Source organism: Dryobates pubescens, chromosome Z, assembly GCF_014839835.1.
Source record: "Dryobates pubescens isolate bDryPub1 chromosome Z, bDryPub1.pri, whole genome shotgun sequence".
NCBI lineage: Eukaryota > Metazoa > Chordata > Aves > Piciformes > Picidae > Dryobates > Dryobates pubescens.
In genome coordinates, this window is record NC_071657.1 from 124,055,633 (window position 1) to 124,070,517 (window position 14,885).

The 14,885-nt window shown below is 35.8% G+C and overlaps 1 protein-coding gene across 6 annotated transcripts in view; it reads left to right on the forward strand.

Moving 5' to 3' along the window:
• The window catches only part of DOCK4 (dedicator of cytokinesis 4), a 235,085-nt gene that overhangs the window by 199,270 nt on the left and 20,930 nt on the right, over nt 1-14,885 (forward strand). For all 6 annotated transcript variants that reach the window (XM_054178712.1, XM_054178709.1, XM_054178710.1 and 3 more), the window contains 9 exons: nt 2-97; nt 2,516-2,576; nt 6,140-6,233; nt 7,361-7,509; nt 8,529-8,615; nt 10,288-10,392; nt 12,591-12,732; nt 13,286-13,452; nt 14,780-14,866. In XM_054178712.1, coding sequence (XP_054034687.1) covers nt 2-97; nt 2,516-2,576; nt 6,140-6,233; nt 7,361-7,509; nt 8,529-8,615; nt 10,288-10,392; nt 12,591-12,732; nt 13,286-13,452; nt 14,780-14,866 — 988 coding nt within the window. The remainder of the gene's footprint in view (nt 1; nt 98-2,515; nt 2,577-6,139; nt 6,234-7,360; nt 7,510-8,528; nt 8,616-10,287; nt 10,393-12,590; nt 12,733-13,285; nt 13,453-14,779; nt 14,867-14,885) is intronic.

Sequence of the window (14,885 nt, forward strand, 5' to 3'; positions counted from 1 at the left end):
GTCTGCTGAAGAAAATTGAGCGGGAAACATGGAGGGAAAGTGGTGTTTCATTAATTGCCACTGTGACTCGCCTCATGGAGAGGTTACTGGACTACAGGTGAGTGATTATCACAATTTATCAGTAGTGTTGTCATTTTCAAAATATTAGGGAGGCAAGCATGGTCATCCTGCAGAAAGGTTGACCACACACCAGCATATCAACTGTACATGCTCAAAATCTCTGACAGCAGCTGCTTAGTCAACAGGTAAATGAGACAAGCAAGCTGAAAACCAAACAAATATCCTTCTCACGTTGTGAAAATCCAGTGGCATGCACGATGCATGAGTTTTCTGCCAAGGAATAAAGGAACTTCTGGCAGGAGGTTAGTGACTCAAGTCTGTCTGAAAACACAGAGCTCAATACTAATCACCTGACAGTTGTTTTACACAATATGTAAAATCGTTATTACTATGTCAATCATGCTTAGTTGTAGTGTCAGCTGGCATAGTAAGTATGTATACAAAGATATGATCTCTAGGTAAGGAGCTCCCATCTAACAAAGGAGAGAGAAAAGAGAAACTCCTTTCAGGAGTGGGAATGATTTTCTCAGTCAGTTGTGAAGCCCATGTGGAAACTTCCTATTTCAGCTTAGTCCTTATTGCCACCAGTTGTAGCACTTTCTAGAACTGAAGTGTTAGGTTTTTAACCTAATTCCATAGGGACACATGGTGAGACCTAATATTCCATTTGCTATCATTACTGATAGTTTGAAAGGAATGATATTTCATCAACAGATAACAAATTAGTGTCTAGAAGCCTGGCAGTGCTATTCCTATTCAGGGTTTACCCCCAGAGTGTAACGACCTAGATTCCCAAGCCAACCCTGGGCAGCAAGAAAGGTCATGCTAAGATTCAAAAAAATTCCCTTAGAGTAATTAAATTAAAGCAAACCAATGCCAAACAGCTGATGAGTTTGGTTTATTAGAGACAGTGAAAACTCTCAGTAATGGACTGAAGCAAAGGGAAAATGTGAAGAGAAAGGCAAGGAAAAGAGAGAGCTATGAAGTAAGAAAAAAAGCTCTCACCACCCCTTGGATCCAGCAAGGATTATCACATGACTAGTCCAAGTTCTTGTTGATGGGTGTACATTCTGGCAAGGTCTTCTGTGGTAGGTGCAACATGTGGAGCCTGAAAGTTGTAGTCCTGTTACACCCTTTTGACAGGGGGGCATCTCTCCAAGTCACAAAGAGAGGTACGCACAGAGGGCTGCCATTGGGCTTTCAGTGGTGCTGTTGCAGTGGTTTTAAAGAGGGAATTCTTTTCTCCACATAAATTAGCTGTTTTCAGTGTCAAGCTATGTGTCTAGCCAGGAGCTCTCTTCCAGAGCTATTAAGGAAGGCCACCACCCTGTCTATTCAAGACCAGGTATTATCACACTTTGTTTGAGATGGTAAACTCAATAAAAGGCTATTAACCCTGCCCTGCCACCTTCCTTGTTTTGAGACAATAGAGAATTGAGCTATCACATAGAGCTCTCGATCTTTCAGAACAATTGTGTATTTGGGAGGATCATTTATCTCATGTATACAAGAATGTTTTGAAGTTATGCTACATTTCTTTTAGTGACTGCATGGTGATGTCTGCCTGTTATTTTGTTTTACTCCAGAGTAATCATACTGACTATTTTTCCCTCTGTGATAATCAAACTCCTCAAGGTTCCATTTTAACTTTTGACTGGGGCTCATATCTGTTGCTTCCCCAAACAATAAATTATACTGGTTATAGAAGTGCCTCTAAGGAAAATTTGGTGGATCTTGGAGCATTTCACAGAGGAGATCAGTGCCAATCTCTTTTTCCAGAGCAGGAGCTAATGCTGTAATTCCATGACCACTTTATATGTACACTGTCCCTGAAGAAAGCAAACTCATCCCTTCTCATTTCCTCATTCATATCACACTCTTCCTTGTGTAAACTAAAGTGTTCGTTTTACACTGTGGTGATCTGACAGACATGAGCTAAAACTAACCCAGCAAAAGGTGCTGCCTAACCTGTATATTCTGAGTTTTGTGCAGGCAGCAGTGCAGAAATGGGAATGAGCACCAGGGAGCAGGACTAGCTCTTCTGCAGCCATGGTGGATTCTTTTAGCATAATTTGAGCATAAGTTCCAAGAAACCTAAATGATCTCCAGCAGTCACCTGGCAAATCAGTGACTAGATTTTTTTTAATAATAATAATAATAATAATAATAATAATAATAATAATAATAATAATAATAATAATAATAATAATAATAATAATAATAATAATAATAATAATAATAATAATAATAATATAATTACTTTCTTGATGGTTGGGGTACTCCATATCCTCGGAGGGGAGGCATGAAATTCCTTAAATGCTGGGGTCACCCAAATCTGTTTGGGCTCCATCATTTCAGTCAGCTTGCCAAGCCAAATATGTCGGTTTTCTGAAATGTATTTCACTCTGTCAGGATAAACATAATTCCTTTTAACTTTCATTACTTTTTGTTTTAGGGACTGCATGAAAATGGGTGAAGTGGATGGCAAAAAGATTGGCTGCACTGTTAGCCTTTTGGTTTGTATAATAACTTTCCATTTTGTATTTCAGTTGAGCATTTTCTAGTATAGAGATACACATTTGAATAGGAGGTACTTTGCTTTATGATGCAGTTTGAGTGGAAATTGACAGAATAATACCACGCTTTTTAAAAATTATTATTTATTTTAGGACTTTCTTTATTCAGAGTGAAATTGATACACTGGGAAGTTAGTCTTCCTTTGCATTTTATAGTTGGGCTCAGAAACTCTTCCTACTGGATAAATTTCAAAAGTACTTTATAAGTTTAATTGGTTTGAGTTCATAGAAAAAAGCCAAGCATTTCCTCTTTCCCCAAACCCAGACAAAAATTATGCCACTTCTCCTGTTTCCTTTCTTTCCCAATGAGTCATGCAAGTTGGTTCTTATGACATCTCGTATCAGATATCTTTGGAGAACTGTAGGCTATCTATTATATTCCCAATAGATGAGCCAGAAATGCTGCTCAAGACCACCTGTTATCATTACAACACATGAACAGGTCCAATTCATAGTATGAAACAGATTTCATTTTTATGTAAGAAGATGCATTTTGGTTCTAGGCCAGTTTCCACTGACAAGTTTGTTGACTTCCATTAACCTTGGAAAATTTCCATGTTCATGGTAAATGTTTTTGAAAGCTATATTTTTAGCTAAGGGGTAAAAAACAGAATAAGCTGACTTGTAGTTCTTGTTTTTTGACGTCAGTGAAACAATTTGGTATCATTTCTAAGTAGCAGTTAAACATGAGAATAAAGGATTTCTTCAGTAGGAAAATAGTGCTCTCTAAATGGGGATGATGTTTACTGTGTAGCTGTAGAGCAGCTGGCTTTCTGTCAAAATATCTGGCATGATCTGAATTCTTTAAAGCACCTGGATTATTTTTATCCTATCACTAAGGAGTTTTAAAACTTGTGATTATTAGCAAATCATCCAAGACTTACACAAAAAGAAAATTCAAATATTTAAAACTCCCAAAACACTACTATAATTTTTAATGGGATTTTCAATGACTTGTACAGGCTAAGTTGGATTTCAGAGACATTTTAATACTATTTGCACAACACCACAACAACAACTGCTAAATTTTGAAAAGGAAATTTCAATTTACGAAGTAGCACACAAATTATAAGACATTTACTTGCCCACATGATGGAAGAACCAGTTGTCATCACAAAAGATGTTTCATGCAACAAGTAAGTAGAGGAACGTACACTCTTAAAATTATTTGAAGTCCAGAGGGGAAAGCAGTATTTCATTTTTCACCACTACTTTGAAGGTATTCTGGCTTCCAAACATAAGAAGAGTGGCTCTTGAAAAAGAGAATATCTACCTTGTTTCACCATAGTTGTATGCTGTTCCTCCAGAAAATAGAATTGTCCAAGTTAACCAAGTTATTAAATTAGCTGAAATTACCCCACATCATGAAAAATGTAGAAAGGATGTGCACCAGCAGCAATAACTTAAGGAAAGGAGAATGCAGGAACTTTTTTTCTACTCCACCCTCTGGATAATCTGCAGTAGATTTCACATTAGTAATGCTTGTTCAGAAAAGCTGATTTAAGAGGTATCTAGTGGAGTTAGTTCCATATGCATAAGAATCACCTAACTGCAATTTGAAAGTTTAATTTCTAATGACAGAACTCTGTCAAAAGCATTGACAGTATGTTGAATAACTTCTGGTAACTCACTAAGGAGTTTTTCTAAGGCATCTTTTGTCCTCATTGAAATTTGCTATTTAATTGATAGTTCAGCTTCTACTAATTTAAAATTATATATTCATTTTAGAAAGAGGACATTTTCCTGTAGTGCTCTGCACTGGCATATGCCATTTAAGTAGAACATGTTCACACTGCCTGTTTAAATGTTGTTTTCAAGATGGTTTTTCTTAGGAAAAAAGTCTGTTCATTAGGGAGGTTTACTTTTTACTTCATGTACCCTTTTGAAGACTGTTCTATGTTTTATCTTCAACTCGTTTGTTGGAAAATCATGCAACATCTGTATTAGCATGATGTATTTCCTGAACTGTGACTGGGTTGACTTGCTGTGGTCTGCCTTATAGACCAACTGGATATTGTCAGACCTGAGCTTCAGAGAAGAACCAGCTGATTTGTATAGTTTAGATTTGTGACAAGTACTGGATTTGTCAGTGGTTAGGGTTAAGAGCCCAAAAGTCTACTACTGCCATTTAGTACTTTATTTTGTTTTAATCTTTATGCTTTATTACTCACAATTCTATATATTAGATTATGCTTTTTTTCCCAGATAGATAAATATGAGCATAAGCCCAGCTATTTTGTCATTTTCTAAATAGAAGCATCTGTTCCTGATCTACACCTTCTGGGAGGAAAAGAAGTCTTTGAATTATAGAGGCAGATGGTGGCCTAAAGCAGGGATGTCATTACAGAGCTATTGATATATAATATTTTCTGAAGGCAGTTCAAAAAATATATTTGCTATAAAGTTTATGTTTTTGTAGTGTTCCTCCCACCTTTTGCTTTGGTAGTAACTCAGTTTAGGAAACAGTGACACAGAATAAGACTACTGTAAAATAGGGGAAAAGTTTTGACCACTAGCTTTGAGTTCAAAATAGTGATTTGAATGACATAACATAAATTGTTAATTGTTAATAAGGACCAGTGATAGATTATTCTACCCTCTGAATTTTTATGGACAAAGAGATTATCCTGAAAGGTAAATATGGCTAGCAGGAAGACTCTGGCTGCATGTCTGTAGTGAGTATGCCAGTACTTTTGAAGTATGCTATAGGGTTGTGCTTCTCTCCCTATAACTTTTTCATACTTTCAAATAAACAATGAATGTTTTGAACTAAGGGTTTTGATATTGAGTTCCATGTTTTATCCATGTAACAACAAATAGCAGTTATATATGTAGAAACCTTTAGCCACTTCTCAGAATTTTGTCCTGGGTATCACATTAGAGTCCAACTTTGTGTATTTCAATCATGCAATGCAATATTTATGCATCAGTCACTAGTTCCCAGCACCAGTTAAGGCTGAAGAAATCATATATTTCATTTAGTATTATGTTGTTTACAATACTGGATAGTTCTTCATAAAGCTACCAAAAGCCTTCTGGCATTTTGCTATGACAGAATGAAGAGTAGAGATATCATACAGTAGATACTTCATTTAAAATATGAGTACAAAAGAGTGCTGTCAGTATTTTAAAACTGAGATACAGCTTTCAGCAAGGTGTTAAATGGCCTAAGTAAGGATATATGGGTGCAATTTTTGGATGGATTATATTTATAAAGAACTGTTTGATTTCAGTTCTATCAGGTTCTTTCTGCAACTGTCTATGAGAATTTAAGAAAGGGAAAAAAAAAACCCAAACATTCAGGAGCATGGTGACTTGTCTACTGAAAACTTACCATTCTGTTTACTATATTTCTTGTTGTAGTTCTATGTAATGACTTAGTACACAGGAAATTTTCAAACGGATGCATGTATTTCTAGAGCATTATGTTTTAAGTCTTTTGTTTTCACTATCATTTACTTGTTGTCTACTATGTTTCATTACAAAATTCTATTTTATTGCAGAATTTTTACAAGACTGAACTGAACAAGGAAGAGATGTATATTCGTTATATTCATAAGCTCTATGACCTACATCTGAAAGCACAAAATTTCACAGGTAATTGAGTACAAACTAGAAAAAGATACCTAGGACTGGTCTCCATGACTTGCAGTCTTCTGCAAACCTGTAAGCAGTATCCTCTGTGCAGAACCTACTGGCCCAGATAATAGCTGAGTTTCCTTGCCTTCTGAATCGGTCTTTCAAAATATGATTTTTTTTTCAGCTACACAACTCTACTGTTTACTGTGCCATGTTGAATACGAATGACTGCTAGTGATTCCTCATGCAGGCCAGAAGGCCAATGGCATCATGGCCTGCATCAAGAATAGTGTGGCCAGCAGGAGCAGGGAGGTCATTCTGCCCCTGTACAATGCACTGGTTAGGCTACATCTTGAGTCCTGTGTCCAGTTCTGGGCCCCTCAGTTTAGGAAAGATACTGAGTTGCTGGAATGTGTCCAGAGAAGGGCAACAAAGCTGGTGAGGGGTTTGGAGCACAAGCCCTATGCAGAGAGGCTGGAGGGAGCTGGGTTTGCTTAGCCTGGAAAAGAGGAGGCTCAGGGAAGACTTTATTGCTCTCTACAACTACCTGAAGGGAGGTTGTAGCCAGGTGGGGGTTGGTCTCTTCTCCCAGGCAACCAGCACCAGAGCAAGAGGACACAGTCTCAGGTTTAGACTGGATGTTAGGACGAAATTACTTACAGAAAGAGTGATTGGCCATTGGCCCAGGTAGGTGATGGTGTCACCATCACTGGAGGTGTTCTTGGTGCCATAGTTTAGTTGATTAGATGGTGTTGGGTGATAGGTTGGACTTTATGATCTCGAAGGTCTTTTCCAACCTGGTTAATTCTATTCTATTCTATTCTATTCTATTCTATTCTATTCTATTCTATTCTATTCTATTCTATTCTATTCTATTCTACACTCTCAGTAAATGTGTGATATAGCCAAGAAGAGTGAAGTTTAGAGGGGCTTTATGAGTCCATTTGGTAGTATATGAGGCTATATATGCTTTTTTTTTGTAATGGTGCTGGTTAGATGTTTGGTGGTGTGGTATTTCCACACATGAATGATGAAACAGAGACCCTAAAACCCGTAACAAGCATAGCACTTTGTTTGTGTGTACTTTATTTGACAGTTTTATTTGTTTGGTGTTCGTAAATGCCATGCTATAATTTGTCTTATAGAGGCTGCCTACACGCTCCTGCTGTACGATGAGCTGTTGGAGTGGTCTGATCGGCCACTGAGAGAATTTCTCAACTATCCCATGCAAACAGAGTGGCAACGTAAAGAGTGTCTCCATCTGACCATCATTCAAAATTTTGACAGGGGAAAGGTAAAACAGTTTTACTTTACTGAATTGATCTGGAAAGGGTAGTTTATTCAATTTAGGACATTACTTCAGGGGTTGCAGTCTTTTCTCACATAGAGAGGAAATGATTGTCATTGTCTGACAAAGCAGTTACTGACACAGAATGTTTCTTTTAATCCCATCCTAGAAATTCCACACTTGTGTATGAGAATAATTGCACTTGTGTTGCAATTCACATTGTCATTGTCAAGGCACTTTATAATAGATGGTATCATTTCTCCCCATTTTAAAGATGGTGAAAATGAGCCACTAAGTTGGTCACTTAGTGACTAACTGAGGTAAAAGATTCAAGGGTTTAGGTTATAAGGCCTGTGTTTAGACCTAGATCATCTAACTGTCTCTTAGCATAACAATTGCAGAATCTCCAAAAAGGAATGGGTTTAGGGGGGGTCGTAGATTGTAGTCATCACTGGGAATACTTAATTTGAATGAAGCAAGAGCAATTATCCCATAGTCTAAAATTTTTATATGCACTTTGCTTATCTTGCAGATAAACAAATTTTGTGTAACTAGCATAATATCCATGTGAACCTAGTAAATGTAATCAAGCTGATGTCAATCAGGTGTTTAGGATTTTTTTTAATTCTTTAATCAGCTTATGGACTTCAACTTATACAGTGCAAAAAAAAATGTTTTCCAATCTACAAAATTAAGGAAGTTAATAATGCAGTTCTACAAAGTAAAAATCATATTGCTGTGCTGAATCAAACTCCTTTGTAGAATCAAGAGATGTCTGTCACTCTAGCAATGATTTACATCCTGTGCAAGTGATAGTCATGTAAGAATCATATATTATGTCTCTAAATGTATTTTTGATCTTTCAAAAAAGTAATCAATATTACTCAGCAGCTTTCAGTTTATCTAGTGTACAGTATGTTCAACTGTTTTCAGTTACTGGAAATAGGAATTAGTATAGAAAGGACAGACCACCAATTGTCAAACAGTTGCTTTGAAATTACTGAACATCTTTAACTTGATTGCAGTGTTGGGAAAATGGCATTATCTTATGCAGGAAAATTGCAGAACAATATGAGAGCTACTATGACTACAGAAACCTCAGCAAGATGAGGGTATGTACCTGAGTACTTTTCATCAAACAGAGATCTAAAAGCTTTTTAGTTTGGGTTATAAAACATTACTTATAAATTAGAATTTTCCATGGAGTGGGCCTTAATTTGGTTTGGAAGCTTGATTTCTTAACTTGTGGCTTACTTTTTTTTTTTTTTTCCCTACAGTAAGAATTATAAAAAAGGAACATGAGTTTCTTCAGAAAATAGGAAAACAAATGATTTTGCAGTGTTTGTACATGTACAGCATCCTTTTTGTGCACGTATTTATGCAGAAAAAATATATTAAAAATTCAGTTTAATTGGTTTCCAATAGTTTATCCAGGGAATGCACTCTGTGCAGTCCTTTGCTAGTAGCAGCAGCATATCTTTGCAGTTGTAATTGTGAGCCAACAGCTTGCAACAAGCAACACACATACTTGCAGTTTTTATTTTTTTTTAATTTACTGATTTAAAGTGTTATCTGTTTAATATCATATAGCTAATATGAATCTTTCCTGGCACATTCTTCCTGCTTTCTTATTTTTCTCAGAACTCTAAGCATTGTTTCTTTCTTCATTTTTTTTGATACTATATTTTAAAGATTATTCAATCTTCTCTTTTCTTGTTCTGATGAATTCAGTTTCATATTACAGCTTCCTTTAAAACAATTCTGTATGTTTAGGACGCTTGCTGCTAGGATTGACTGAAATATGCTTAATCCAGATCTGATTAATGGCATTATGCAAAATTCTCAACACAGAGCTATGAGCCAGTACTCCCTGTGATCAGCTTATTCCATATAAATTTAGATACCCCAGTGGCAGAATCCTACAAATGAAAGCAAATTTGACTACCATAATGTGAATAAAATAATGGGTTTATGCACCTTTGATTAATTGTACTTAATGTATTTTGTACTCACATTGGGAAATACCCTTCTCCTGTATCTGTGTCCCCTATGTTAATCCAAAAACGGAGGTGCAGGCATTTTTCATAGAAATATGACTAGGCAGCTATTTATTTCATATACATATTGAGTAGCTGTCTGCATTACCAAAAATAGAGCTAATACTGGAGATTTGTTCGCTGTATTAGAAACTTAAGAATAGAGAATACTTTGCTGAAATTTCATCAGAAGAAGAGGACTTTGATATTAAGATCACTTCATGTTGGTGTTTTGAGTGAAATAAATGGGAGGATGCATTGAACAAAAATTATGTTAATTGCTATAGTGAGAGTTTTCAAGGAACTCACATTTGAAGCTTAAATCATTGGATACAACTCTTTTTAATAGGGAAATTGGACTTTGCTGACTAAACTGACCACATTTCTTCCATGTGTTGGCTGATTAGCAGATTACTGGGTCAAATGTTTCAAAGTGCATTTCTATTACTTCCATTTTTAATTAAAAATCTATACATGTTGTCATAAATCTAATATTTTATCCCTTTAATGTAGGCACTTCATATTTAAAAAAAAAATATTAAAAAATGGAAACATTCAGGTGATTAGGAGGTATAATTATTTAATCTGATGCATCCCAAGTCTTGAGTGTCCTTATTGTTGCTCAGAGGTGCACTGCAATACCAGCGCTCCAGAGCAGTGTACTGCAGGACGCTGCCTCTTGTGGTGGTTTAAGGCAAAAAACAGGCTTTCAAAAAGACTAATTGCATTTCTTATCAATCTCACTCAGATGATGGAAGCATCTTTGTATGATAAAATTATGGATCAGCAGCGTTTGGAACCAGAATTTTTCAGAGTTGGATTCTATGGGAAGAAGTTCCCATTCTTCTTGAGAGTAAGTGAATTGAATGGAGTAATTCTTGAATTAATGCTGTCATTCATAGTCACATTCTCTGTGCAAGAATTTGATTGTACCATTTACAAGTTCTTATGCTTTAAGACACAAGGAATTCTCTGTGATAATAAATGAAATATGTTCATTTTTAAAATTAAGAAAAGGTCCTTTCTCATGGGAGTAAATGCTAGGCTTCCAAATAAACTTAATATTCATGTCGAGGTTGGAAACTATGCACCTATACTATTCCAGAGACCAGCATCATGTTTTCCTGGTAGTTTGTTCTCTGTCCTGTTCTATTCCTGCTCGTGGCTGCTCAGAAGGCAGTTGTCATAAGGAGCTTCCCTTGGCATCAGGACACTCAGTGATTTATATTCCCAAGTTGAATTTTTGGAAAAAAAAATTACTTAGAAATTCAACATGCTGATTTTCATTGATTATCAATGTACTAAAGCTGACAGGGTACATAAGGTTACTCTTGAACATTAATCTTGGATTCTGAAGTTACTGAAGTGGCCTTGAAAATGTTAGCTGTGTTTACAGTGTTCCCCTCTTCCACAGTCTGCAGTGCTTTAGCTTCACTGACTGTCGGAATATCCGTTTTATGCATAGAGTCACTGCAGTCATAATCCAAGTTCCTCTTCCTTTGGTAACTCAGATAAGGAACCTTCTCTCTATGGTGTAGGCCTAAAAAGCTTGATTTTTAGTTTGCCTTTGTGGTGGGGAAAATGGCCAATTCAAAATGGCAAATATCATATGAAACTCTTCCCTTTAAAAGCAGTGCACAAAAAGAATCTGATGATTATGCAAGTTTGTTGGTGCTATGTAGTAGTCATCTGAATATAACATTGGTACAAACCAAATTGAAAATGTTATTTAGAAAGAATTTAATGTTTAGATTACTGAAAATATGTCAACTGATGAAGTAAAAGTAGTAGGAAAAGTTGTGCAGGACTATCAGACCTGTAAGTCTTTCACTGCTTATGCATCTGCCCAGGAAGTATTCATGCATTTTGCAAGTTAAAAGTACATAGTGCAGATTCAGGCTTGCAACACCAACAAATACCTCAGATCTTACTACATTTCATTTAGCTCTTTTATGTCAAACGCCAAAGTAGTTTGTAACTCTTTTAAACAGTCTGGCCATGCTTACTGTAGAAAGAGTAAAGAACACAGCTTCTGAATAAAGTTTTTGCATTTTAATTTGCAGTTGCACAATAACTCTATTTCAGATGATTTCTTGTAGCAGTTCCTCAGAATTCAATGCTTCCCGTCTCTTTTCAGGATACTTTAAGGACAACAACAGTTTCTCTCTAAATCTGCTTCAGGAGCAGCACACATTAGTCATGACTTTTTTAGACTTTTCTAAGACAAATTTTAAAGTAAACATAATAGTTTTTGTACAAAAATAGTTATGATATTTCCTTATTTCAGATCTGTGCAAGCAGAATCAAACTAAAAAATGCTATCCACAGTTACAGGAAACCTTTGGTACCACTACAGTCATTGACCAGTTCCAATAGGTACTTCAATAGGCGTCTCATGTTTAGTGTAGGGTATATGTTATACCTGCATTCATGTTGCACAATCTCAGGAAAATAATGGTGCATCTTCATAGTGGGCAAGAAATTATGTTTGAGCCAGGCATATTCTTCTCCTTCCTGTTGCAAAAATGACAGAATTTTAATTTACCAGCTGATAATTGATAAACATTTAGAGGACAAGGTGTGCTGAATGCATTCTGCCATTGTCTTATGCATTGTTTTTCTTGAGTTGTATAACTTCAAAGCAAAGATTCCTTGTTCTTCATGGAAAAGACTTTCAGCCCATTTCATTGTCTTAACCACCTGTTGTATTACACTTTTTTGGTATATATTTTATGCATTCTGATATGTCATGTTAGTTATATACTTTAATCCAATAAGAACTATTTCTCTCTTCAGATTTTTGTTAAAGCTTTAAGTATAGCGATTTGATTTTTCCAGACTGTTGAATAAAACCTACTTGATATGGTAAAATTTCCCTCTTCCAAGTTGTTTTTTCTAGAATTCTTATTTTCACTTTTGTTTATTATTTTTTTCCTTCTTAAAAATTACCTAGGAAGCCTATATTTAAGAGTTTGTATTTGGATCTAATGGTACTTACTTCTTATATAACTTACTCCTGTGATTTACTTTTTTTTCTCTTGTTCCGCTTAGAATAAGGAATTTGTTTGCCGAGGACATGACTATGAAAGACTGGAGGCCTTCCAGCAGCGAATGCTGAATGAGTTCCCACATGCCATTGCTATGCAACATGCTAATCAGCCAGATGAGACCATCTTTCAGGCGGAAGCACAGTGTATCCACATAATCATAAACTCATACACCGCAGTTATGTCTTTCATGCTTTAAAGAAATGTAGGTACACCTATAGCAAATTTCAATCACAATGTGCCGCCACTGAAATAAATGGTAGGTGAGAATTCCCCTGCAATTTGTCCTCAGTGCTATATTATGCTTGGAATTTTTTGAACATAATTTAGTAGAACTATCACCACTGTGATAATGGTTTATCAGTTCAAGTTACAGTACTTGAAGTTCTTACAATACATAATGTTAGCATGGCATGAGGCATTGAGCTTAAGAACGTATTTAATTGAATGCCTTTCTCCATGTACTGTTCCAAGTAAGTAGCTCTATTTCAAAAATAAGTATGACATTTTTAACAGAACAATACAAAGAAATCCCAGGCCCTCAAAAAAATCTCTCTAGTTCCTTTCCCCAGCTATTAATAGTCTAGAAGCATTTAATAATAGACACTTCCAAAAGAATTTTTCTTCTGTCATGCTTCAGGAATCAGTATGCTTTCCCAATTTGAATGAAGTGGGATAACCTTAACTCCTTACGGATAGATTTGCAGATCTATGCTGTGACACCAATTCCTGAAAACCAGGAAGTCCTGCAGAGAGATGGCATTCCTGATAACATCAAGAGCTTTTACAAAGTAAATCACATCTGGCGATTCCGATATGACAGGCCGTTTCACAAAGGAACCAAGGACAAGGAAAATGAATTCAAGGTGAAGTGCTGTGCCCTTTCCAGAGCTACTGTACCTACAGATTTATTTGGAACATCAATGATAGTTGTCTTATGGAAAGATTGTCTACATTTGTGTTTTTGTGCCACATGTGGTATAATAAATTCTCTAGAGGAGATGGTAGCTCAGGTTTGACTATTTCACTTATTATTTTAATGTAAATAATACCAAAAAACGTATGGGAGATGGGAAGGTCTTTTTGTATTTGGGAATAAGAGAGGAAAAAATATTTTTTTTTTTTTTTCCTTTGGTATAAGTGATATATACAAGACAGAGCTAGAGAGAGGAGAGCAGCCTCCAGACATGTTCATAAAGCAGATGGGAAAATATTAAGTAGGTAATTTGGGGTATGGATAAGTTTGCCAAAAGTTATGCCTCCCTAGAGTAAGGGAGAGTAGTTTTTTACTAAACTGCAGTGTAAGGTTCTGCTCATGTGATACCAAGGCTAAAAACTACCTCTGAACTCTGAGATTGTCTCAAGAAATCATAGTTCCTTCCCTAATGTGTAAATGATTTCTGTTCCTTTTAACAAAAAAAAAGTCACACTGAAAATTCATCTTACACTCTTTGGTTTAATTTTAATTCTGACCCACTAGAAACACATCCTGGATCAGAATGTATTCTAGTATTCAGACACACAAAGTGAATTATCCCATAACAATTTCATTCTAGAATGAATGAAAGAACATAGAAAGAAGTATTAGCTAAACTAAGTATATATTAGCTAAACTAAGTAACTATTGTCTTCAAATTAAAGCATAGGAACTCATTGCACAGCTTACATATATTTTTTGTAAGCATTAAACTATGTTGTGATTTGTTATTTTACAAAGCCTTTGCATAAACTGTTTACCGGTAGTACATTGAGTATCCCATCAACCATGCACTCCGACTTCTCAAATAGGACTTCACAGAGGAGAGCTGGTTATTCTGTGTCATGTCTTAAGTTGTTCTGCCTCTGAACTCTCCCTCTTCTTACATGTTATGTTGGAAAGGAAATATTAAAATGCCAATTTAGTTGCAGGTAACTTTTGGAGATTAGGGGACAACATATAATATAGAATAATAACATGTTTAAGAGTGAATAATCAGGATTAGTAACTGCTTAGTAGTAGGTCCTGGAAATCAAGGAGAAAAGCAAATGGCCTAGGCTTCTGGGATAGATATTTCAGTAGAAATTTGGATGCTAATCCTCTTTTTTTTTTTTAAATATACTTTTATTTCTGAAGGTATTCATAAAGAAAGCTGTGAATAATGAAGAAAAATACAGGGGCAAATTATGGAAATAAATGGGTTTTGTGTATTGTAGAGTCTATGGGTGGAGAGAACCACACTGATCTTGGTGCAGAGTTTACCTGGAATATCTCGTTGGTTTGAAGTGGAAAAACGTGAAGTGGTGAGTATGAGACATGGCA